The 25,811-nt window shown below is 36.4% G+C and overlaps 4 protein-coding genes across 7 annotated transcripts in view; 2 read left to right on the top strand and 2 right to left on the bottom strand.

The window, feature by feature from the left end:
• Positions 1-901: 901 nt before the first annotated feature.
• LOC134796007 (spindle assembly abnormal protein 6 homolog) lies at positions 902-7,813 on the bottom strand. Its single transcript, XM_063767908.1, has 12 exons — positions 7,608-7,813; positions 7,355-7,518; positions 6,640-6,796; positions 6,181-6,366; positions 5,685-5,842; positions 5,040-5,199; positions 4,578-4,646; positions 3,691-3,834; positions 3,030-3,237; positions 2,429-2,609; positions 2,087-2,199; positions 902-2,008 (listed from the first exon to the last, which is right to left on the bottom strand). Exons 1-12 carry the CDS (start codon positions 7,722-7,724, stop codon positions 1,875-1,877), a joined length of 1,791 nt encoding a protein of 596 aa, XP_063623978.1. The 5' UTR covers positions 7,725-7,813; the 3' UTR covers positions 902-1,874.
• A 676-nt stretch (positions 7,814-8,489) lies between these two features.
• Positions 8,490-9,692, top strand: LOC134796566 (LDLR chaperone boca). Its single transcript, XM_063768747.1, has 3 exons — positions 8,490-8,679; positions 8,761-9,015; positions 9,190-9,692. The coding sequence occupies exons 1-3, from the start codon at positions 8,555-8,557 to the stop codon at positions 9,362-9,364; spliced, it is 555 nt and encodes a 184-aa protein (XP_063624817.1). The 5' UTR covers positions 8,490-8,554; the 3' UTR covers positions 9,365-9,692.
• Positions 9,693-10,410: 718 nt separating this feature from the next.
• Positions 10,411-15,728, bottom strand: LOC134796006 (replication protein A 32 kDa subunit). The gene is made up of 6 exons (XM_063767907.1): positions 15,444-15,728; positions 15,283-15,365; positions 12,067-12,288; positions 11,490-11,675; positions 10,981-11,195; positions 10,411-10,577 (listed from the first exon to the last, which is right to left on the bottom strand). Exons 1-6 carry the CDS (start codon positions 15,451-15,453, stop codon positions 10,493-10,495), a joined length of 801 nt encoding a protein of 266 aa, XP_063623977.1. The 5' UTR covers positions 15,454-15,728; the 3' UTR covers positions 10,411-10,492.
• A 566-nt stretch (positions 15,729-16,294) lies between these two features.
• Positions 16,295-25,811, top strand: part of LOC134796032 (protein spinster) — a 44,704-nt gene continuing 35,187 nt past the window's right edge. For 2 of the 4 annotated variants that reach the window (XM_063767949.1, XM_063767948.1), the window contains exon 1: positions 16,295-16,796. In XM_063767949.1, coding sequence (XP_063624019.1) covers positions 16,592-16,796 — 205 coding nt within the window. In that variant the 5' untranslated portion in view covers positions 16,295-16,591. The remainder of the gene's footprint in view (positions 16,797-25,811) is intronic. The other 2 variants (XM_063767947.1, XM_063767950.1) reach the window with 1 other exon arrangement.

The following is a 25,811-nucleotide window of genomic DNA, read 5'->3' as shown; positions in this document are numbered from 1 at the left end:
TTTTAATAATGATAGTACAATTTGAGTACATTTGTTTTGTATTCATTTGACCATTAAATTAACCATAAATATAGTGTGGTCGTGCCAGGGAGTATCTACTCAGCACGACCACGACCTATGTCGCTATGCCAAAACCGTGCGAGTACATTTTTTAAAAACATAAGTACATAAAAGTACATTTCTTTTCATGAATAGGTACCGCAAAAGAAATAATAAAATCATCCGTGGACGTGCTGTATAGTACCACACGTAAGGCCTTCTCTGGTCAGAAATTTTCAATTTTTTTTTACTGTTGTCAATTTCAGTTGGTAGCGATCGGACCGGTGTTCCGAAAGGTCGCAGGTTCAAGTCTTGCCGGAGGCGATGAATTCTTCCATTAGTTAAAATTTGTGGTATTGCTCGCAGACGTTACTCCTTGATAAAATTAGTTATATAGGGTATTATACTGTATTTAAAATAAATTATTTTACACCCTGCATAAAATAAAGCACCTGATAATTATTAGAAAAACACAGATAGGAGTTATTTTTAAACACAAGTTCTATTTAATAAATCGGATAGAAATATAAAAAGTAGGTGAGTTGACCGTGACGCCACGATGTAAACTTCCATATAAATTTCATATTAACAAATCGTTTTGAGTGTTTTGACAGTTCTAAAAAAGTAACTGATTTGACTAGTTGGAAAATACCCTATTGGTATTATTCTTTTAAACCAAGTTTTGACAGGGAGTCAAGGCATTTTTATCTCTTTTTTTACTAGGAAATAAAACACTTGATTTTGTTTGCGTCTTATTTATATTTCATATGTATTTGGTATTATATAATAATATATGCATGAGTAAAAAAGCAACAACTAGCAGGCTAAAAAATTAACCGAAATATTAATTACGTGGCAACACTTCGCCAAAACGCCACCATTCAAATTTTCGGTTAACTAGTCTCCGAATCAATAATTTGCTCGGCTTAAATGCATTACATTACATTAGCTAATATTTAATAAATTATCCTTTATTACAATTCCGATGTCTAAAAACTTAAAATAACGAGAGCAATATACGACGTCGTTATGTAGGTGATGTCGCAAATGCTGCATGTTTTGTTTGTTTCTCGGCGACACGACATCGCTATTTTACACTGTACTCTGTATGGCCATAATATAGTTAGTCACTATGTCATAAATAAATCTTTATTTATAAAGTCGGATATCACTGCTATTTTAGCAATTCCTTAAAACCCTTCTAACTTTAAAATGTAATGCCTCTTGAAATTCTCTGTCAACTTGAAAAGGTGTCCCCGAAATATGTCCACAGGCCGCACTTGCCCGTGTCTTTCGCTGTTTTTAAAGCGAATGTAGAAACAGACATTCCGATTTATATCTCTCAGAAACACAATATTATATAGGTGTGATTTTTTCGTATATACGACTGTTAACCATTCTCTGGTTGGGGAAAGAAGGGCCCACTGCTTTTAGCCTTCAACCTCATTTTATTTTAGGTTGGTAACCCTTTTCCTAAGGCAGGTCGGTAACTTTGAAGAGTGCCAACCCCAGTAGAAATCACGTTTTAGGATGCTCAAAGAGCCACAAACGTTGTTTTCAGAGGTGTAAGAACTCTCAAGGGTTAATTTTATGGGTGACTTCAAGAGCCGCAGTTGTACCTCCAAAGAGCCTAGTCGCGGTTTGCCGACCCTTGTTCTAAGGGAAATGGTAGCGCCGCCGATGTTAAGACATTCATTGCCACTAAGTGCTACGGGTTACGCTCGTAGCGCGTAGCCACGTCTTCGCCGTATGGAGCGCGTAGTCACTACGAACAGTGTACCCGACAATCGGGTTCTTGGCTCTAAATGTGTTAACACCACATTGGAATTTATTTTTCATGGAAAATATGCAGATACCGGTGTTGCCCGATACGTACTTTTTCGCGAGGATTTCTTTTCTCTGTAGTCCACTTGAGGTAAACTGAATTTGTCATTTTCTTTTCCTTTTACGGACTTCTGTGATCCGCAATCTGCAAACAAAGATTTTTATTATGAAACACAGGCTGGGGCTGATAAGAAAACTTTAACAAAATGTATAATAAATATACCTTTAGCAGTCTTGTTTGCTTTGTCATCAGCCGGTCTTAAGTATTTCGGATCTAGGCCGATGTTGTTTCCGTTATCTTGAGTTTTTGTTAAAGGACTTCCTTCAAATGTAGACCTAGAATAATACACTTGCTATAATACGTTAGAGCGACTAAGCTTCTCCGTTATGCTCAGGATCAGGACAGATGCAAAACATACACAAAGTAAAAAAAAAGTTTGTTAAATTTGCAATATAAACCACAAAATCGGCATTTGTTGCGATGTGAGCGCCGCTTTTGAATCCTCAGCATGCAAAAGAGTACAAATAAAATCAAAATTAGCGAAATAGACAACTCAACACTTACAATTTTGATGTAGCATAGAAATTGATAGATTCTTCTGAAATGCCCTCAGCGAGATCTGAATTCTCATTTGGTTGAATGTGCGGCGTCGAGCTGTGTTTGGCGGCTCCATTGAATGATTTGTTTCTTATCGCACTGATTGGTTCGCAAGTGTCTTCCATTTTTTTATGCAGCCATTGGATCACTGTGAAAATCTTAGGTTCTTAAAATAGCCCAGAGATTGGTATAAGTACTTACAAAAAATGTTCCTCACAAAAAAAAAAATTCCAATCGTTTCAATATTATAAATGCGAATGTGACGCTGTCTGTTACCGATTTAGATGAAATTAGGTAGTTTTGAGTTCCGGATATGGAATAGGTACAAAATAGTTTGAGGAGATCAACCGTTTTTAATATTTACTCATCTCTGACACAAAAACAAAGACATAGAGTCAGACCACGACAAGTCTGCATCGATTTCGATAGCACACGCAGTGCAAGTGTTATATTTTCAGAGGTTTGACGTTTAAAATAACACTTGCACTGCGTGTGCTATCAAAATCGTTGCAGACTTGTCTTGGTCTGACTCTAATACTCAAAATATCAATAAACTAAGATAAATTACCCATATTATTATTCTGTATCATTTCTTCTTTATCCTTCAAAGCCGCCTCATTTATTTCATACTTTTCTTTCAGCTTGTCCAATTCTGTTTTGAGGCTGACAATGTTCTGTTTAGTAATATTTATTTCAGACTTGAGCTCCTCAATTTCTTTGTTGTTTTTCTCTATGACTTTTTCTTGTTCTAATGCTATAGCTGTTCGACATAGTATCTGAAATATTTATTTTAAACAGTTATGTAACATAAATGTATAATTGCCTTAAAAATAGAAATATAATAATCTGAGAAACAGATTGAAGACGTGTGAACATGTCTTGACAGAGCCATCTATTGAAGCTGTGGTTACGTAGAATACGTGTAGGTTGACGTAGGTACAAAGTTTTGTATGCATGCATGTCTTCTTCACATTTTGGCCCACTTGCACCATCCCACTAACCCGGGGTTAAGCGGTTTAACTGTCAACCCAGTGTCAAATTGTACTGGTAACCATGGTAACTCCAGGTTTAGGTTTAGGGGTTGGTAACCCCGGGTTAGTGGAATGGTACAAGTGACGCTTAGCATGTCTATCAGTTAAATTCTCAGGAATGATATTTAATAATTCAAAATATTTAATATTCCAGCGGTAGGTACTATAAAAAAAAACGATGAATGAAATGAAATTTACCTTTTCTTTCATTTCAATGATATCATTGTTTTGTTTCGAAATTATTTGGTTGGCCTTCAGCAATTGTTCTGAAGTTGAATTTGCAGCTTCATTGTTTCTATTCGCTAGTGATTCACTTAGAGCTAGTCTTTCTTCTACTCTTATCTGGAAAGCAAAGTATAAAATTAATCATTTTTTATACATTAATTCAATAGTGTAGGAAATGTGGTTGAATATTCTTTTGTTTTGAAATAGGAACAAAAGAAAAAAAAAACTCCGTTCTAATTGAAAAGGGGTTCAAGAGAGCATCGACCTTCCAGTGGCGCCCTCATCAGGGGGATTGTGTTTTCTAATAAACCATTTTATTTCTGTATAATCCAGTATATTACTGTTGTAGTCCTACTGATTCCCCAACTTTTGGTCTGTGATATAGTTTTATTACTTATTGCTGACTTCATCAACAAAACGGATAAAAGTGGCCACCATTTGCCGTTTAGGTGATGAATCGGGTTATTAGAAAACACAATCCCCCTAGTGAGGGCGCCACTGGACGGTCGGTGCAGTCTTATATTACATTGAAGTAATTAATCCTATGGGTAGGATTGTGGGCCTTAGACATATAGGTTATCACATCTCAAACTCAAACTCAAAATATACTTTATTCATGTAGGCCTAGCAACAAGCTCTTATGAATCGTAATTAATCTTAATCTAATTATCAGAGCAATTTATTGATGTTAATATTATTCCATAATAACATTGGATTATTATACAGATCAAATTGAACACTAAGAATTTCACAAAAGGATCGTCAAACATTAAAAAAATGTATAAAAAATACTAGTCTAGAATTTCTAGAATAAAATCTAAATGTCAAAAATAACATCTCATACCTTTATAGGTTCTTACCTTTTCTTTTTTAACTATATGTAACGAATTTTTCAGCTCTGCAACAAGATCAGCATTCTCTTTACCAATCTAAAACAAAGACAGCACTAGAGTCAGACCTAAAAAAGTCTTCAGCGATTTTGATAGCCCACACAGTGCAAATGTTATTTATATGACAAAATTTGACAGAAGTTTGACATTTAAAATAATACTTGCACTGCGTGGGCTATCAAAATCGCTGCAGACTTTTCTTGGTCTAACTCTAATAATACATAAGTATCAAAATAGTTTGTGTCACACATTGTATTTCATGTAAAAATATTCAAAGGATTTTAATGGCGTACATAAACGCATTACTGGCCTGAATTAGCTAAATCGTTTGTCTTTATCTGTCATTTTGACTTATGTATTTGTAAGAAAGGGATAAAATATAATTTAAATCAGGTCCGTAAAGTTTTATGTAAAAGGGGGTAAGTTGTTTACCTTTTCTAAGTAGGTACATCTTGTGTTCAAGTTGCTAATTTGCTTTTCTTTTTCAGTAATTTCTCTATCTAAGCTTGCATTTTTTGCCTTTAATGTAGCCACTTCTATGTGTGACTTTTGAACCTCTCCCTCTAACAGCATTAACCTTTGAGATTTTTCACTGAAATAAGACAAATAATAATTCATAAATCTTGTAAATAAAACTTTACAGAAAAAAATATTAGGAACAGTCAGTATGAAGAGTTATACCTGCTCAACATAATTATTATTGACCACCTACTGTTTGGAAGGTAATACCTACAAAAGTACTCAACAATAGTTTGTTCTGTTTAATATAAATTCGTGGACCACAGGTTAAGAACCACTGAGCTAGACTATTTAATAAAGGTATGTATGTTTGCAACAAATACAGACGTATAAACATGCAAGAATCAGAATATAACTAATTATATTCAAGTTTCAGATGAAAGGAATGCCTGGCACCCATTCTTTCATTGGTTGGATTTAGAAGACTGCAGGTCACTTCTGGATGAGACAAGCTCTGGACCGGGACCAGTAGCATTCTTAAAGAGAGGCCTATGCTCAGCAGTGCGGAATAATAAGGCTGTTATGATGAAGGTGATGATTCGAGTGATTTTAAAATACCTCAATTGGTTGTCCAAGTGTCCCATTTTATCTTTTAACTGCTGGCATATTGTATTTAGCTCTTCTATTTGTCTGTTTTTTCTGTTTAAGGCTTCTTCTGAACTTGCAAGCTGAGCTTTTGCATTAATTTCTGCATTCTTCTGCCACTGAAGTCTTTCCTGGAACATGACTGGGTTTTAATACTTATAATTGAAATTGTGAACTAAGAATATTTTAATATCATCAACAGATCATTTTACAAATCACAATCTGTAAAATAATCAAAATATTATTTTTACCTTGCAAAAGTTCAATCCAAATCATGGGCAATCACAATCCATAGTAATATTATAAATGCAAATTTAAGTCCGTTACTTCTTTATAGTTAAACTGCGGAACTGATTTAGATGAAATTTGGCAAAAAATAAGATAGTTTTTATCACATAAATCATCATTCTACATAGACTAAGTCTCGGGTAGAAGCTAAAAATGCACTGAATTGGTCATATTATACTACCTGGGCTGTCCTTTCTCTCTCCTGTTTCAATGCTTCTTGAAACTCATTTTCACTCTTTCTCCTTTCATCTTTCAGTTCAGCCAAGTTGTTGGTCAACTCTTGAATCTTTTGCTCCATTTTGATGCACTTCTCCTTCCACATCACTTCACTGCTGGTTGCTGAACTTTTAAAAGATGCCAATGTATTCTGAAAACATTAATAAAATATTTGTATGTAAATGTTTTTAATGTCACATGTGTGCATTTTCAGTTGCTGCTTCAGAGCCCAGGTTCGATATTATAATGGAGTTTAAAATAAATTCTTAGGGTATAAAACAAAAATGAATTAAACTGCGGCAAGACACAAGCAAATTTCTGGAAGTTGTCCACTGTAGAGTGGCTCTAGAAATTGGATACAGGACAAGTCTAATAAAAAAAATAGTCTTACAGAAGTAGATAAGACAATGTATGCTAAAATTACCTTTAAATTATTGATAGTGTCAGCCATATGTTGCTTTATATCTGCGTCCGTAGCCGGCCCTGTCTTCAGTGACAAATGAACTAAACGCCTAAACTCATTGTGCTCTACAATTTCAAAATAAAATTGCACAGGATTTGTTTGTTGTACAATCAGGAACCTGTAAGGTAAAAATACAAATTAATTGCATTGTACAAATTCAACCAGATAAAGAAAATCTGGAGATACTTATTTATAAATAAAAAACACTTTGTCTATGTGCCTTGCTACATATTAGTTTAGGAGGCGTTATGCTATATTATGTCCAAATATAGTTGGTCAAACCAATTTGTCAGTCAGTAAGCACCAGGAAAACTATACTCATCCTTTTCTTTTGGGTGCTAGTACTAGTGTAAGACAAAGATAGAGTCGGACCAAAAAAAGTCTGCAGCGGATTTGATAGTCCACGCAGTGCAAGTGTCATTTATATGTCATAATTTCATAGAAATTTGACGTTTAATATAACACTTCCACTGCATGGGCTATCAAATTCGCTGCAGACTATTCTTGGTCTGACTCTAGTATGATTCTCTCTGTCTATGTTTGAAATGAGTCCTTTGACAAACTATATGTTGTACATAATATTTATCAGCAACCAATGCCTCGACGCATGTTGAGATACAATAAGCAATCAAATGAAATCAGATTACAATATGAATATCAAATAAATGTGGCTTACATATTGTTAGATGCACATTGTTGAAGGAGTCTAACGAGCTGCGAGGGGAAATTATCGAAATCTATCAACAGGCCTTGCTGCTTCTTGAGATCTTCGTAGTCGCACCGCGAAACATTGAGAATACATAAAAAAGTAGGGTCGTCCTCGTCGGAAAGAGATATTCGCTGTAACAAAACAACAGTTTTACGATCTACATACAAATATATCATACATTGATCAAGAATATGTAGATTTGATGAAATAATATACAAACCAAGCTGTCACTGCCGAAAATCTTCATGATAGTAACAGTAACATCTCTCTTACTGTCTTCGAATCCTCGTTTAAAGGTAATATAGTACTTCCCTTTATGGAATGTCTTACATTCCATTTTAAAACACCAATAGCAAGAATGTAGTACAAAGTTATATTGAAATAAACAAAATAAACGGCCCTGTTTGAAATTAGTTTTGTTGTCAATTCCGTTACTGTCATTCTTTTTTTTCTAGCCACAAATCTACAGATAAAATATACTAGTGTTGTAACGTATGCGCCAAGTAAAACGAGACAACAAAACTTCGCCAAGTTTTTACTAGACATACAGTTCTACCAACATTACACAAAAAAATATTAGAAGATATTTTTCTTATGGCAACTATTTTTTGAAAAATTTTGACATTTAGTTTTTTATTCGCTCATTCATTCAATGGGGTTGGCAACTGTCAAAGGTTTGCATAGATGGCGCCATTATAGCTTGCCCCTTTTTCTATGAGATTTGGCTTAAAGGGCTGGCATCCAGGGTATTAAAAAAACAAAAATTTGACACAATTCTAGGGATTGACAGGGCAAGCTATGATGGCGCCATCTGCTAAAAACTTCCACTTCCACTAGCTTCTTTCTGTGAACTTAATAAATTGAAACTTTGATATATACCATTTTTGAAATCAGCAACTATTATTAATTATCTCATTATAATTTCTAAATTTTCGATTTAATACATATCGACATGACACTGGCTACTGTAATAAACGCCATAAAAAAAAAAAAAAAATAAACTTCCACCGGCCAACCCCATTATTTGTACTTACCAACGTAGTGATTATATCAAAGAGTATAATAATATATGTATAGTATATTATATGCTCTTTGGTACTTACGTGTTGTTTAGCAGGCTGTTGCCGCCTACTATTACTTAGTATTTTTTTTATATCGTGTGTAATAATGGCTAAACTATTATGTATATTACTAGCAATATGCATATCTGGTGTTATTTCTAAAAAAGCCGATGAGAAACCAGAATGGGCTAAGAAAGATATAACAGATTTTACTGAAGCTGACATGGAAAGGTACCTATTGCACTTATTTTCGAAATTCCTGACATGAAAAAATTCAGGGCCTTACTGTATAATTTTTATTTTCCTTTACAGATTGCTAGATCAATGGGAAGAAGATGAAGAGCCCCTCCCTGAAGACGAACTGCCAGAACACCTTCGAAAGCCACCGGCAATAGACATAACCAAAATGGATATGTCGAATCCAGAAGCAGTGTTAGAAGCCACTAAAAAAGGACAGACGGTAATGATGTTTGTTACGGTGGCTAATAACCCCTCAAGAGCGCGTACAGACGAATTGACCAAAATATGGCAAACAGGTCTGTGGAGTAACCACATACAGGCAGAGAGGTGAGTATACAAACCACATTTGACTAAATGAACACACCTCTTTTTCCTCATTTTGGTGGGTCACCTCTGTCAGCCATACCCAAACTTCATATGGACTAATATAGAATTTGCGTTTGTTCACAAGTATCACTTTCAAACTGTTTACCAAACCATAATATATTTTTCTCCTTTTAGGTACCTAATCGCTGATGACAGAGCCATTTTCATGTTTAAGGATGGCTCTCAGGCATGGACGGCTAAGAAGTATCTCTTGGAACAAGAAGAACTGAAAGATGTGCAATTGGAGAGCCAAACATATCAGGGCACCAAGGCTGAAGTCAGAAACACTGCACTGAGGGATGAATTATAAGATGACTAGGTTAAAATCTATTCTTCCATCATAAGGGTGCATTTATACTGGATCAACCATTGACAGACAAAATACAGTAGTTGATGCTGTGCAAACATGCATATACCAATCTTTGGGTGCATGGGAAGTGCAAATGAGACTTTTTTTGCTTATCACACTGGAAAAACCTCAATCACACCGCATATACAGTGTAGAATAGGTTTAACAAACTTCTAAAGACTAGAAGCATCTGTAGACACCTTCAACTTTATGAAGAGATTTATTTACTTTAAAATATGTATGTAGATGTGTCTTCTATTTGCATGAATATTTCTGTGTCAATAATATTTAACCTTTTGGATGGATATTTACCAAGGGGCTATTCATAAATTACGTCATTTCAAATTAGGGGGGGGGGGGGGTCTGGACATCGGATGACGGTAGCATGAAGTAGGAGGAAATGGGGTCATTTGAAGCATGATTTTTGGATGATTATAGGGGGGGGGGTCCAAAATCGTCAAAAATCGATGACGTAATTTATGGACAGCCCCCAACCAATATCAACAAGAGATTAAAAAATCCATTTGCATGTGTAGTAATGTCAACCTTTTTGCATTTAAATAAGGTTCAATATTGTATTTATCATGTGGCATTTGAGTAATACTGAAATGCAGAGCTCAAAAGGTAGTCCTTTTCCAGGTTGTACCAATCTAGTAGGGTTTTCCAACAAATCCAAGTATATTTTAAATAATAATGTTTTGGTGATTCATTTGAAAACAAATCACATTTCCCGATAGACCAATCTAATTTGGATTTCTAAGGTTGAAATTAAATTGATATGTGGTCGATAAATCTTACTATGCCTGGCAAAGGGTTAAACACTCACTTATAAAATAAGTCAAACTAAATGTAGAACAATTGATCTGTATATTATTGAATGAACTGAGATTGTTATTTAAGAATAAATATTATATTTTCCAGTGCTGTTTTTTATAATCCCTATTAATAATGAATATTAGTTTATTTCTATCAGATGAGGTAGTGTGGGTATAAAAGTAAATCAAACATTATAACTTGCTTCTTTATTACAAAAATAACTGGCCGTTCAACAGCAGATGGGTTACAGAGAGTATATAATTATTACTTAAGTTAAAACGCATCAGTAGCTCGGAAATGTTCTTCATCAATAGTGGAGTAGATGTGACCTTCACCACACATCCATTCCAAAATGTTTCTGAAATAAAAATAAATTTTCTGAAGATGCATACATTTTTGAGGCATTTATTTGCAATCATATTCTTTTAGCTACCTTCAACAGGCAGTACTTAGTTGGCTAAGAAAATTTAAAGCGGCAAAATAACTCATTGTGTCAAGTGACTGGAGGGGAAGAATGCCTATTTATTAGCAATATCCAGAAGACCCGGGAAACATAAAAACTCAAAAATGCGCGTTTTCCCAGAGATAAGACCTAGCTAGATCGATTTATCGTATTAAGTCTGTGATAAATAATATGGTTGTGCCCTATTTTTGGTTCCCGTAATATCAGTCAGGGCAAGTCCACCCAAAAATAATTTTCAAACAGTGTTGAGACATCTGAGCAAAAAATGGGTATCACATGTCATGATCGAAAAACTTACTCGAATTCGACTTGCGGCATGCGTTCCTTTAGCGACGCATACATGTCCTGCTTGCTGATACCCTGCTCTTGTGTGGAGGCCCGGATGAGGTTGAAAACCATCATCTGGCGCGGGTTCAGGCCGTTTACGGAGCCGCCACTGTCAGACACGCCGACCATGGAATTGGCTGGCAGGCCACCGTTGAATGTAGAGTTTGAGTTGGCAACAGGTTTTTCCTGAATTAAACAGTATATTTTAGAGGAGATGCAGGTTGTTGACCAGTATAATTCAGAATTTAAGTTTCGGGTTATGATTTTAGTTATGATGTGATCCCTTAGATTTGGCATAGGCACACATGTTTACGAAAGATCTTGAGTTATGAGTTCTGAACAAGATTTCTGTTTTTGTTTCATTTTAAATAAGGAAATATTTATTGTTGTGCTGTCTGTGTTTAGTGTGATTATCCTCAGTCTCATTACCAAGAGTAGTTTACAAAATATTACAAATTTTCATAAAATAATTTTACCTACCTTCTTTGACTCTGCTTCCATTTTCACCTTATTATTAATACATTGTAAATAATGGAATGTAATTGCATTGACATCTGTAATGGGCATTATTTTAAAAATCATCACCACTTTTTTGCCCTTGTTGGTTTTCACGTTGCCATAAATTTGGATGTAGTCATTGACATTGACTTTGGGTGAAGATTTATCCTGAAACAAACATAATTGTATGTTATAAAATTAAAAAAATATATATATGTATAAGTAAGCTAATTTTTCTGGCATTTCACATACATTTCACAGTTAATCAACTTGACTCAATGGTGTGACTGAGAAATCAAATAACTGAACTATGTCTACAAACTCTTCAAAATATCAAAGTAAACTGTAATTATGTATTATGTGTGAAGCATGGCCGTATGCTGCAGAGGGCTGCGCGTTTATGGTCCGTTCATAGCAAAAAAAAGTCTAGTTAATACCTTGATGGTGTCAGATTATGGCTGACAAGGCTCAGCAAATAACACTTGTTTTATTTGGATATTTTTGTGCAAGATATAATAAAGGTGACTCAATTATGTGTGTGTTCAAATTATACACTTACATCCTCATCCATAGCTTCCTGGTCCAACCAAAGGACAGCTCTCATCCTGCCCGTCATATCCTGGATTGTGTACGTAATTTTGGTGCTCTGCATCCGAATGTTCCTGACTCTCGCTACAATAGAAACTATTTGTATTTCTGTGCCCCATATCTTCACACCGTCATCACCACTGTGCAGTGCCTGGCGGATTACGATGGGTGCCGTGCGAGATGCTCTTCGGCCCTGAAATAATATAGATGTTTTTTACGACATTTAGGTTGTCTCATAAATAAGTAGAATTACCCTGTAATAGCTGCATTAAATTATCCGACAACAGTCTGTTGAAAAGGAAATCACTATGTATGTGATGACTTGACTAGAATCGAAGGGCCTTATATTTTGCTAAAGACAACCCAAGCCAGATGATCTTTGCGAGGGACCCCAAACATTCAATGATTTTTTTTTATCTGCGTATCTATCACTTAAATAATTCTATGTTTGTGTTAGCCATCCTTGTTCCTACTTATAACAAGGTCACTTTGGTTAAAATTAGTGTCCGACCGAAACATGTTTTTTTGCCGAAACCGAAACCGAATGTTCGGCTTTGGCTCTAGTTTCGGCCGAAACCGAAACTTTTGTAGACTTGTTAAAATCGTTGAAAAAATTGTCATAAAACCGCTTTTACACACATATTATGGGGCATCAACACCCAATGTCCTTGAAATTGATGTTAACTTACTTAAGCAGTTTTTTAAGAAAATTACTAGAGTTAAACCAATATAATTCTGCAACGCTTTTGATAACACACGCAATGCAAGTGTTATTTTAAACGTCAAAACTTCTATGTAATTGTGACGTATAAATAACATTTGCACTGCGTATGCTATCAAAATCATTGTAGAATTTTCTTGGTCTAACTCTATTCATTCATCAGTCAAGCTAACATGTAGATACAGGGTCAACAAAAAACGCGAGCGTAGCGAGCGCGAAATTTTTTGTTAACAATATCGCAAGGCTGGGTATCGATCTTCACCTGGGCCTAAAAGTCCGAAATGCCCCAGTGAGGCGAACTTTCATGAGAAGTCAAAGCCGTGCTTCAGGCTTCAGGATAAGTAGTTGAGCACAGACTCCAACCAATGTCTATTGTATTTAAAAGTGAGACCGCAGGCCGAGCATGGCGCAGCGAGGCCAAAGGATAAGCTGAAGTAGAGGACATGTGGAACACAAACCAATGGTAAATTGAGGTAAAATGTGAGGCTAAGGTCGAGCATTCGTATGAAAAATTGTGCTGGGGACACTTTTAAGGGGTTTCTTCTTCGTTTTAATCAATTGTCAGCTGTTCAGCCTCGCAAAATATTAACTATTGAGAAAATCAACTTTGCGGCACTAGTTGAGCGTAGCCTTTAGCCTCGCTTAAAATTTGCCATTAGAGGTAGATAGGAAAATGACTGAATAAGTGATTGAATAAGAGCGAAAAAGACATCGTTCTACTCGGGCCGAGCTGATACTCGGCCAACGGCTACGTGCGACAGTGCTATCTCATTCACTTCGATACAATTAGACAGGGTGCGCGTTATAGGTATTGACAGCCTCTTAAGACTGCGTCGAGCGTCCAGTGGCGCCCTCATTAGTGGAATTGTGTTTTATAATAAACCAATTAATTTCTGTACCTATACATAAATCAGTATATGTAGGTATTAATATTGTTGTCCTACTTATTCCCCAACTTTTAGTCTTTGTCCGAAGTACCATTTCGTAAGTTTCGGCCCGGCCGAAAGGTTCGGCCGTTTTTTGGCCGAAACCGAAACTATGGCCGAAACATGATTTTTTGGCCGAAACTGGCCGAAACCGAACCTTCGGTCGGACACTAGTTAAAATGCGAAAGAGGCAGGGACAAGAGGGTATTTCAAAAAGTAGCAAACTAAAATTTTGTTTTCTAGGCAAGAAAAGCCACAAGAAAAACACTTAGCACCTAACAGTATCGTCTTGGGTCGTCCCATTCGTTTTTCGTCAAGTTCTTAAATTAGTCCTATTCTGCTTTCGTCACTCATTCTATATTGAAAGCCACCGACGATTGTGACGAATGTAGAATGAGTGACGAAAGCAGAATAGGACTAATTTAAGAACTTGACGAAAAACGAATGGGATGACCCAAGACGATACCCACCTAACATTTAAAGAAAAAAAAAATACAAGTACAATCAGCAATCTATATAAGCTTGACAACTTCTTAAGAAGTAGGGTTATTGCGTCAGTTTACCGTTCGGGCATATATTCAAATTATACACAATTCTTTGTGGCAACTATGCCAAGTGGATGGAAACAGGCACTGGACGGTGAACTGAGGCAATGACCCTATAAGATATAACCAACCATGATTTCATAACACTGGGCTTGCACAACATTTGTTTCAATTTATATTTCAAGTGATACATCTGTGCCCTCTAATCTTATCTTATATGGATAATGCACTTACAAATTTATTACAAAAGAAATTTCAACCTCAACTGTTACATAATAAGTCAGAGATTTATTTAAATCTCCTGTTCAGAGTATTGCTATTTATTTTCTGATATTGCAACATAATTATGAATTTTTTAATTGCCACTACAGAAACTATAAAAAGCTGAGTGCTGAGGAGAGTTAGCCGAAGTTAAGGCAGGTTCCATTTCCATCCCATAGTAACATCTTAAAAGTGATATTTTTTTCATTATTAAGACAGTGTAAGCATTTGTTGATTGTCATAAAATTAAAAAAAAGTTGTTATCAGTCAACATATTATTATTATTGAGATATAAAATTATATTTATGTGGAATGTTAGAGTGTGCGGACAGAAGAGTCGTGGAATATATGAGCTCCCTTACATTCCACAACTCTTCTCTTTCCGCACTGACGTAGCCAGTTTATGATTCAGTGTAGGTTTATGACTGATTAGGGTTGCCAACCGTACTATATTATATAGTATTGTACAATACTATTTTGGCTCTCTGTACTATATACTTTTGGAAATATATAGTACACTAAAATACTATATTTCCGATTACACGTATATATATATTCTTTTGAAATGTACTATATTTTTGATGCCATATTCTGGAAAATACTATATTCCACCAAAAAGTTGGCAACCCTATGACTGATCACTGGCATACCTATATGTATATAGAAGCCTTGATATGGAATCATAATGCAAAACTGCTAAATTAAACTTAACAATTTTATGAGATATAGCATACCGTTTTTTGAGGCTGGTTTGGTGTGTTTGCATTTCCAAACTGGCTAGGAGAATTAAAAAATCCACCTCCGGCCGCTGATTGGTCTGAAAAAACATTTATTTCATTAGAATGTTATTATAACCTTAAAAATTATGTATTCAATAATGGGAAAAAGTACGTACCGTTCCACATATTTACGGTTGATTTTAGAAAGATTGATTTTCTTACGTAGACAGTATTGTTATTTCAAATTTTTGATTTACGATCACAAGGGTTACGGCTAGATCTGGTGCAATTGGCGGTTTCACTTTCGGATATTGAATAAACAGTCACGACACACAGGAATTAAGACTGGTTTCTTTATTCCAATTACTGACCTAACAGGTTATATACTTATTATAAAGGCGGAAAGACTACGGAAACACAAAATCTTGTAAGTAAAAGTTTAATATTATATGCATTACAATACAATGGAAACGCAGTTTGACGACTTTGACGTTATAATTTAATTTGACAGTACGAATAACCGCGAAACGAGTTTAGGGGTACGTTTCAAAACAAATGCAAAGAGTAAGGCTAACCACAGATGCACGGAATTTTAATTCGGTTTGCGTACGGATCGTAAAGCCCCCCATTCACACTCCTACCTTGTAGTCCGCCTCGTTGGGTAGGATTGTGTATGGGGGTTGCGGACTACGAGCCGTCCTACAAACGGCTAAACGGTAGGACGTAACCCCCTTGTTCATTAAACTTTACAGGCCTGATTTAGTTAAATTATGTTTTATCCCTTCTGCAAATAAATCATTTCCATTTCCCTTTCTGACAAACACATAAGTCAAAATGACAGATAAAGTCAAACGATTATTAGTTAAATGAGGCTTGTAGTGCGTTTATGAATAAGGGGGCTGATATTGAATTATAACATATAATAAAATAATAATATATTCTATTAGTTTCTTAAAATCATATTTTCTCCTAGCAATTTTATAAAAAACTGACAACTATGCAACTCCAACTGTCAAAGTCAAACGTGAATTAGATTAAAAATTATTCTCGTCACGAACGTCGGCGGGACGAGTTGTTGCTGACGTACATTTGAACTACGCTATAATTATGCTACGAATACTGTAACAATTAGTAGTCGTCTTAATTTCTCAAATATCTAATCAGTACCGTTCCTAATTCTCAGTGGTTAGTTATATTTTAACTGAACGCAAGTAGTGAAAGTTGGTGAATGCAAGTTTTTTTCAAAATTTCGGTCTGACTGTTACCTAATCGGAAAGCGGTTATCGTTATCACTGAAAGGACTTGAGTGTGTGTAGTGAGCACCATGGACCAAAGTGGTATAACACCTAATACTTCTAATCAGCAGCTGGTTAATAACGGGGACAATGACTCCGCGACGGCGCTGCTGCAAGAGAAACGGGCGAGGAGGCGGGAGAATCTGAGGGACGTCAGCTTTGTCGAGTACATGACGGTCGGGATACTATGCTTCATCAATCTCATCAACTATATGGACAGATTCACCATCGCCGGTAAGTGCAATTGATGTATTTATTCTAGACTTACCTGCCTTTGCCTTGATAGTGTTTCTAACATTAACGCATTCACTGCCGGCAATGCACATATGCGTTCATGTTCATACAAATTTGGTGGCTCGGCAGTGAACGCGTTAAACTCATATTAATAATGTCATTATTAAGCGGTAATCCCATTTTTAGTCTGATTGGGTTTATATTAGAACCTGGGTCTAGGGCAGATAAGTCTTGATCAAAGTAATATATTGAGCATGGTTATACTGAAAGTACCCAAACCTAATTAATTATTACTTTTAGCAAGAAATGGTAAAAAACAGCAAGGTGTTCCTGTTTTTTATTGTGGCGGGCTCAGAATAGACATTTTTTTCCTATCAACATGATATTCTAACGATTCAATAGGACTATTTTTTGTTGTCTTGAAACAAAAATCCCTCACAGGTTTTTTAAACATACATATCCACAAACATACTGGATCCTCCATTTGCTTCACCATAGTCGGGAAAAAAATACTAGTTGTAAGTAAAGTTTATTATTAACTACAGTTTTAATAGTTCAACTACAATGTTAATGTTAAAACCCAGCACTGTTGCGAAATCTTCTGTCACAAGTTTCACATTGAAAGAAGAAAGAAGAAAGAAAATACATTTATTTAACGCCACAACATATTACATCTAGAAAACAAAGACATACAAACATAAAAAACATTAGACGCTAAAATAGGACCCCACTCAGCATAATGCCGCGGCAATCCGTGGCGCTGGTTTTCAGTGGGGACCTGACTTAAAACTATGAGACGACAACACATATGCCAGCGACACACAAAAAACCTGCAAAAAACCATTGCGCACCTGATCTTTTATTCCTTTCTAATTTTCTGGCATTACGTCCCAGGTTTTAAGTCTTAGCTTCATATGTATAAGGGTTAAGTAATAACTCAGAAATCAATTCTTATGTTACTCTGACTATGTATAATCAAAGCCAAAATGAATATTCATGTTTATCATAAAATTTATGATTTTATGATAATTGTAAATACACAACCACTGAGACAGTTATGTCTTATGTCTAAACAATTGCATGCTACATTGCAGCTGCATAAGAATTAGCCATTTCTCTGCAGGTGCTGGTTACTGACCGCACCTGTTTGAAATTTTATGACTGCTGTGAAAGTCATAAGTTATTTAAATTTTCACAATTTTTCTTACATTATTATTTATTTTACAAAATGGAAATTAATTGTGTATGCTTAGTGCTTACATATCATATTTGTTTAAATGTGACCTTATGAATTTCATGATAAAATAATAAACAAAATAAAGTTTGTACAATTTCCACCAAAACATAACTACCTAAACAAATACATATTAATTATTTTATTTAAAAAAAGCAGCATCTTTCAGACTTTTCCAGTAAATATTACAACAACTTAAGAGTACTCTTAGATTATTCAAATATGATATAATAGGTACCTAGGTACCTACATATCATCAGTATACAATTATGTAAAACATTTGCATTCACCTCACCTCACTTATGCCACCGCCCAGACATCAAAATTTGCCAGCGCATATGCAATCTTGATTTGTCAAAATAAAGATTCAAAATAGAATATAATGAGAGACCTATTTATGGGCTACTGGGCGGCTAGAGATAAATATAACAGGTACAGGTAGAGCTTCACACATAATTCTGCTTTAGTTATATCCTAACTTTTTTTTTTCGTCCATCTGGACAGACTACAGCTCTAAGTCATACTGCCTTGTCAGGATTTATACCCTAACTATTTAATGCTGGGACCATTGCACCAAATTCTAGTGTAGGTACATTGTACATGTAAGTACCTACTTTCGAATGCAGTATTATGAATGCTGATACTTCTATTATCTCTCACAATAACATTATAATGATCAAGTGGGCATCATCATGAATCCTACGTAGAGTTTAACTTTTGCCCCGTAATTGTCCCCCCTAATTTTATCTTCCTATTGTGTCTTATAATTGATGTGGCGTGATATTACGTCATCTAAGTCATCTTGCGTCTTCAGCTACTTTACCAAAGTTTTTTCTGGACCGTGAGATATTACTACACAACCAGTATAACTAGACCTCGAAGATCCTAACAACTTATGCGTTATCACAATCAGAGGCACTCAGAGGGCCGCGAAAATCGAAACATCGTTATTTAACTCTCTATCGCTCTTGAATCTTCTTTCTCGCATTATCCCGGCATTTCGCCACGGCTCATGGGAGCCTGGGGTCCGCTTGACAACTAATCTCGAGAATTGACGTATTTAAGCACTAGTTTTTACGAAAGCGACTGTCATCTGACCTTCCAACCCAGAGGGGAACTAGGCCCTATTGGGATTACTACGGTTTCCTCACGATGTTTTCCTTCACCGAAAAGCGACTGGTAAATATCAAATGATATTTCGTACATAAGTTCCGAAAAACTCATTGGTACGAGCTGGGGTTTGAACCTGCGAACTCCGCATTGAAAGTCGCACGCTCTTACCGCTAGGCCACCATCCGAGCGATAAAGAGACAAGATAACGAAAATTTGATTATGCGGTAGGTCCGCATGTCCTCAAAGATCGCAATGCACTAGTGATGCGAAAGGATTATGAAGCGTTGCGAACAATGCATTTTTCAGTGGTCTTCCTGTGGGTAACCGCTGGTATTCGTTTGCGTTATCTTTGCAAGTCTAGCATATCCGAGCGATAAAGAGGCAGATAACGAAACTTTTGATTTTGCGGTAGACCCTCAAAGATCGCAATGCACTAGTGATGCGAAAGGATCATGAAGCATTGCGAACAATGCATTTTTCGGTGGTATTCCTGTGAGTAAGCGCTGATATTAGTTTGCGTTATCTCGGCAAGTCTAGCATATCCGAGCGATAAAGAGGCAGATAACGAAACTTTTGATTTTGCGGTAGACCCTCAAAGATCGCAATGCACTAGTGATGCGAAAGGATCATGAAGCGTAGCGAACAATGCATTTTTCAGTGGTATTCCTGTGAGTAAGCGCTGATATTCGTTTGCGTTATCTTCGCAAGTCTAGCATATCCGAGCGATAAAGAAGCAGATAACGAAGATTTGATTTTGCGGTAGGTCCTCAGAGATCGAATCGAAATGCACTAGTGAAGCGTTGCGAACAATGCATTTTTCGGTGGTATTCCTGTGAGTAAGCGCTGGTATTCGTTTGCGTTATCGTATCCTGGCTTAGCATACTCATTAACGAAGATTTACGAAGCTCATGACTCAAGCATTCTAGGATGAGAATGTGTAATCTAATCTCTTTCTAAATTACTAACTAAAAATAGGTAAGGCATGCTCCTATTTTGCGTAACATGCAGATAAGGTCTTTAAAACCCGGGATAAAAAAGTTAAGCCACCTAATCTCTGTGTAATGTAAACTACTTTTCAGGCCTCATTACGTAATTTTTGGAGGTTCTTTATTATAATCTGTATCTTTAGATTGGTACTTAAGAGCGCTATTACATTTCGGCGTTGAGCGAGTTTAGGTATTTTACGCGCTGCGGCAGGCCGTGCGAGCTCAGTACGCCGATCCCTTCTACCACACTCGCACTACAATGATGGATTAAACATTCTTGATCCTTCGCGAAGCATATTGAAATCAACCATAACAACACTAACTGTACTTAACTTTTAAAGTTCTAAAACTGTTATTTGGTAAGTACGAAAATACTAAATGCAGTGCATATGTACATAGGGGCTGTTCATAAATTACGTCATCTATTTATGACGATTTTTGACCCCCCCCCCACCCCTCAAATCATCCAAAAATCAATCTTCGGATGAATCTGTTTCCTCCTACGTCATGTTACCATCATCCGATGTCCAGACCCCCCCCCCCCCCCACTCCTCCCATTTGAAACGACGTAATTTATGAATAGCCCCATACTCGTACTTATGAAGGTATATTACTCGAAAGAAATTATAGGTACCTACTCGCTTATTTACATGTTTCGTCATTGCATTTGGTACCTATAGGTTGTAAAGTTTATATCAACGAGGGTTTAAAAACGAACTGGTACTGAGGATCTGATGATGATTAAGGTGGTCACGGATACCAATCAACCATGTAGTAACATGATTAGGCTCGTTTGATTCGTCTCAACAAGATCTTTGACACTGAAGATACACAGGGTCTGATGATGGAGCTGGAAGGTGGCCACGGGTACCAGTCTATCATGTAACTAAACAACTTCGTGTTTGGGCTCGTTTGATTCGTCTCAACAAGATCTTTGACACAAGACAGTACTCAGGGTCTGATGATGGAGCTGGAAGGTACCATTACCAATCAACCATGCAACTAAACCACATCGTGTTTAGGATCGTTTGATTCGTCTCAACAAGATCTTTGACACTAGGTGATACTCAGAGTCTGATGATGGAGCTGGAAGGTGGTCACCGGTACCAATCAACCATGCAACTAAACCACTTCGTGTTTAGGCTCGTTTTATTCGTTTCAACAAGATCTTTGACACAAGATAGTACTCAGGGTCTGATGTTGGAGCCGGAAGGTGGTCACCGGTACCAATCAACCATGCAACTAAACCATTTCGTGTTTAGGCACGTTTTATTAGTAGACTGGTACCCGTGGCCACAGTCCAGCTCCATCATCAGACCCTGAGTACTAACTTGTGTCAAAGATCTTGTTGCGACGAATCGAACGAAGCCAAACACGAAGTGGTTTAGTTGCATGGTTGATTGGTACCGGTCACCACCTTCCGGATCCATCATCAGACCCTCAGTACTACCTTGTGTCAAAGATCTTGTTGCGACAAATCAAACGAGCCCAAACACGAAGTGGTTCAGTTACATGGTAGACTGGTACCCGTGGCCACCTTCCAGCTCCATCATCAGATCCTGAGTACTATCTTGTGTCCAAGGTCTTGTTGAGACGAATCAAACGAGCCTAAACACGAAGTGGTTTAGTTGCATGGTTGATTGGTACCGGTGACCACCTTCCGGCTCCAACATCAGACCCTGAGTACTATCTTGTGTCAAAGATCTTATAGAAACGAATAAAACGAGCCTAAACACGAAGTGGTTTAGTGGCATGGTTAATTGGTACCGGTGACCACCTGCCGGCTCCATCATCAGACCCTGAGTACTATCTTGTGTCAAAGATCTTGTTGAGACGAATCAAACGAGCCTAAACACGAAGTGGTTTAGTTGCATGGTTGATTGGTACCGGTGACCACCTTCCGGCTCCATCATCAGACCCTGAGTATTATCTTGTGCCCAAGATCTTGTTGAGACGAATCAAACGATCCCAAACACGAAGTGGTTTAGTTGCATGGTTGATTGGTACCGGTGACCACCTTCCGGCTCCATCATCAGACCCTGAGTACTATCTTGTGTCAAAGATCTTGTTGAGATGAATAAAACGAGCCTAAACACGAAGTGGTTTAGTTGCATGGTTGATTGGTACCGGTGACCACCTTCCGGCTCCATCATCAGACCCTGAGTACTATCTTGAGTCAAATAAATACATATAGAATGTCAGGTCGTTTCAAATATTTTATCCTGTCCGGTAGTTTATTAAACTGTACCATTATAAATTATAATACTATAAAAACAGTGCTAGGATCAAAGTCTCTCGTTGCGGTTTACACGCACACATTATAGCGTTTTACACGGCGCCCGCCGCACACAATGATAAAAAACCTCGTCGTCGCCGTTGAAAATGTGCGGAGCCGACCGACACACGTCCTGCCTCTACAAGCTCTGCCGCGGCACTGAGCTGGCGCAGCGCGCGTCATCGGTAATATAGAGTAGTTTTCAAAAAATTGCCAAAAAATTATAGTAGAATTTCATAAACACTAATGTATACCAACAGTATAAGCAAACGTTGCAGATTGCTTGAGTATGAAAATGACTTCGATATTAAGTAGATTTTCGTAGGAATTGACACTTGTTTCGGAGAGAAAATCGAGTTCGTTTTACTTTGATTTTCTCTTTCTCAAACGTATGTAGGAAAAATATAGTTTGATATGCCTAAAGTACAGGGTATTAGTAATACAAAATAGCCAGGTTTAGCGGAGTAAAATTCTCAACATTTCCAAATAAGAGCTCGCCATTCAGTGCTTCACGGGGTTTTTCGGAAACGACCATCAGAAAAAAAATCATTACTAATTTAATAAGTCCTTTTTCTAATATTTACAACGATATTTATAAAGATAAGAAGACGCTTTTACTGGAACAAGTACTCATTGTTTCTAATAATGAGCACAAAGTCCTGAATTTCGTCGACTAGTATCATCAATTTTGCATTATTTCGACTTTTCTTGTAAGAGCGCTCTTAAATAAAAGTAAACAAATAATTTGTACATTGTCGGGTAACATTTATTGATTAACCAACCAAATACAAAACCACCTGGATCTGCCACTGAACGACCTAACTTTAACCTACATTATTTGATCATGTAATGTTTTCATCTACCCTCAACTGGCTTAAGAAGCCATTTGAGGGTAGATTTTGTTTATTCTTTTTTAAATACCTAAAAATTCAGACATAGGTCTACCTCTACATTGTTCACGGTAAACCGGAACTGATATTAACGTGGACTTTACAAATAAATATTAATTTTATAAAATGTCAGTCAATAGCAGAGATAGGTGACCCCCCTGCAAACAGATTTCTATGCAGGGGAGTCGGTTATCTCTGCAGATGACTGTACATTACATATACTAAATGGGTAGGTACAGTACAGTATATAGGAACACGGGAGTGCGGTAGTATGTACTAAAAGCAATTTCACTTTGGCCCTGCAGTTAATTGATAGACCCTGCCTATAAATACAAACAATACATACATTTTTTGTAACACATAAATTTTATAAAACATTTTTAATGATGTTTATTACTTACCTTTATCTGAAAGCTAAGTAATTGTGCATGTAGACTCTAGAATGAAATTAATTAAATTGTCATCACTTATCATGTACCTTATACAGGGACCTGTGTCCTTGTAGATAAGTGGTAAGTAAGTGGAAGTGCCATTTTCCAGTAACTCACGAAGCCAATAGTCATTACAATCCATTAAATAAAGATAAGATAAAGATAGTTTATTATTCAAGTAGGCATATTACAATGCGCTTATGAACGTGAAATAAAGCTACACCGGCTCCAACCCTACACCTCTGCCTCGAGAAGATTTTAAGTCCCCCCTCAATTGGAGGGGGGTATCCCAATATGGGACCGGCAACAAACTCGGCGGGACACATCTTTTCAAAACATTACATCTTATAATTAACATGCATTACGAGTAAATAAGAAAAAATACAATTTAAATGACTATAGAATTCATGCAATATTGCAATTACATACAGTAGGTAAAAATAATAAAATAAAAATATTATAGTAATAAATATTATAGGACATTTTTACACAAATTGACTAAGCCCCACGGTAAGCTCAAGAAGGCTTGCGTTGTGGGTACTCAGACAACGATATATATAATATAGAAATACTTAAATACATAGAAAACTACCATGACTCAGGAACAAATATCTGTATCGTCATACAAATAAATGCCCTTACCAGGATTCGAACCTGGGACCATCGGCTTCATAGGCAGGGTCACTACCCACTAGGCCAGACCGGCCATCAAAATATTTCTTTATAGAAATTTGATTTAAAAATATATAGGTATGTGTATCAAATCATACAAATACGTAGCTCTTTCAGAAAACATATACAAATTCTTACAAAAGCAAAATAAAATAAAATTAATAAAAGAAATTAGAATCATTGCATCAAATATTTGATGTTATTTCTTACCTGGGCTGTGTCACCTATAACTTTACGCATAATACAATGATTTTAACTTGAATTTAATTGGAATTTGTTTTTATTACAGTTTCATTTTATAACAGATTAAGCTGGAACCTATAAATTTGTCGTTCAAGCCTCATGAACATTTTATCTGAATTGAATAAAAAAACGTTAAATTGAAGCGGTTTAAGGTTCAAAGAAATCTATCAGCAGTAAAAGCGAGAATGATGTTTTTATCGAGTCCTCTCATTGTTAGATTCTCATAAAATATATGTCTATACCTTTTCAGCATGGGATATACCTACATTGTAGAAAAATCGAAAGTGAGTAGATAGTGTTGAATTGATGATACAATAAAAATACCTATAAGTACAGTCAACTGTAAAAATATGGATGCACAAATGATCTCAAAAATATGTCCCATAGCTCTTATGTCAGCGAATTAAGAACTATGGGACATATTTTTGAATAAGTTGGCTACACCCATATATTTACAGTTGACTGTACCTACAACTGCTTGAATACCTACCTAAACATAAACTGACTGCGTGCCTATTGTAAAACTGCACACAATAATAGGCAGGTATCAGTAATTCGTTTTATTGCAGAAATTATTATGGATAGGTATGTTTGCTTTGTTTATAAATAAGTACCTCCTGAAAAGGTAAGATAAACATAGCGTAAAATTAAAATTATTTAATAATAACAAAAAATATTTACTAATTCATTTCGTTTAAAATCCTCTTAGAACAATATAAATGAAATCAACTCCCATTAAAAATGACGCTTAGATTTCTGTCCCTATTCCCTTCCCTGTATAATCAAGAGGCATTAATACCTACGAGAAGTTGCATAGACGTAGGTTTTAAATGCACCTCCCACAATATAATACGAGTACTATAATAGACTGAGGAGTGCCATTACAAACCGTTTCATGTAATCGAACGAATTTGTTACTTGACTTTCAATTACCGTGGAGTCGTAAAACGCATTTTTGAGAACCATTCATTCCTGAAGGAGTGGTTTTGTAAGGACAGCTATTACGATGGCAATTAAAGGGCTTTAGTGTGAGAGGCGAGGAGAGGTCGACGTCACGTAATCAGGGCCCTAATCTCCATGGTGCGCTCACGTGCGTGGGTTCTCATAGCTCGGTGAATGAATGGCATCTCTTAATAGAGGTACATACGTAGGTAGTGTGAGTTTTATTCTA

This window comes from Cydia splendana, chromosome 13, assembly GCF_910591565.1.
Source record: "Cydia splendana chromosome 13, ilCydSple1.2, whole genome shotgun sequence".
NCBI lineage: Eukaryota > Metazoa > Arthropoda > Insecta > Lepidoptera > Tortricidae > Cydia > Cydia splendana.
Note: the sequence above shows the minus strand (reverse complement) of the source record. Positions and strands in the feature narration are given on the sequence as shown.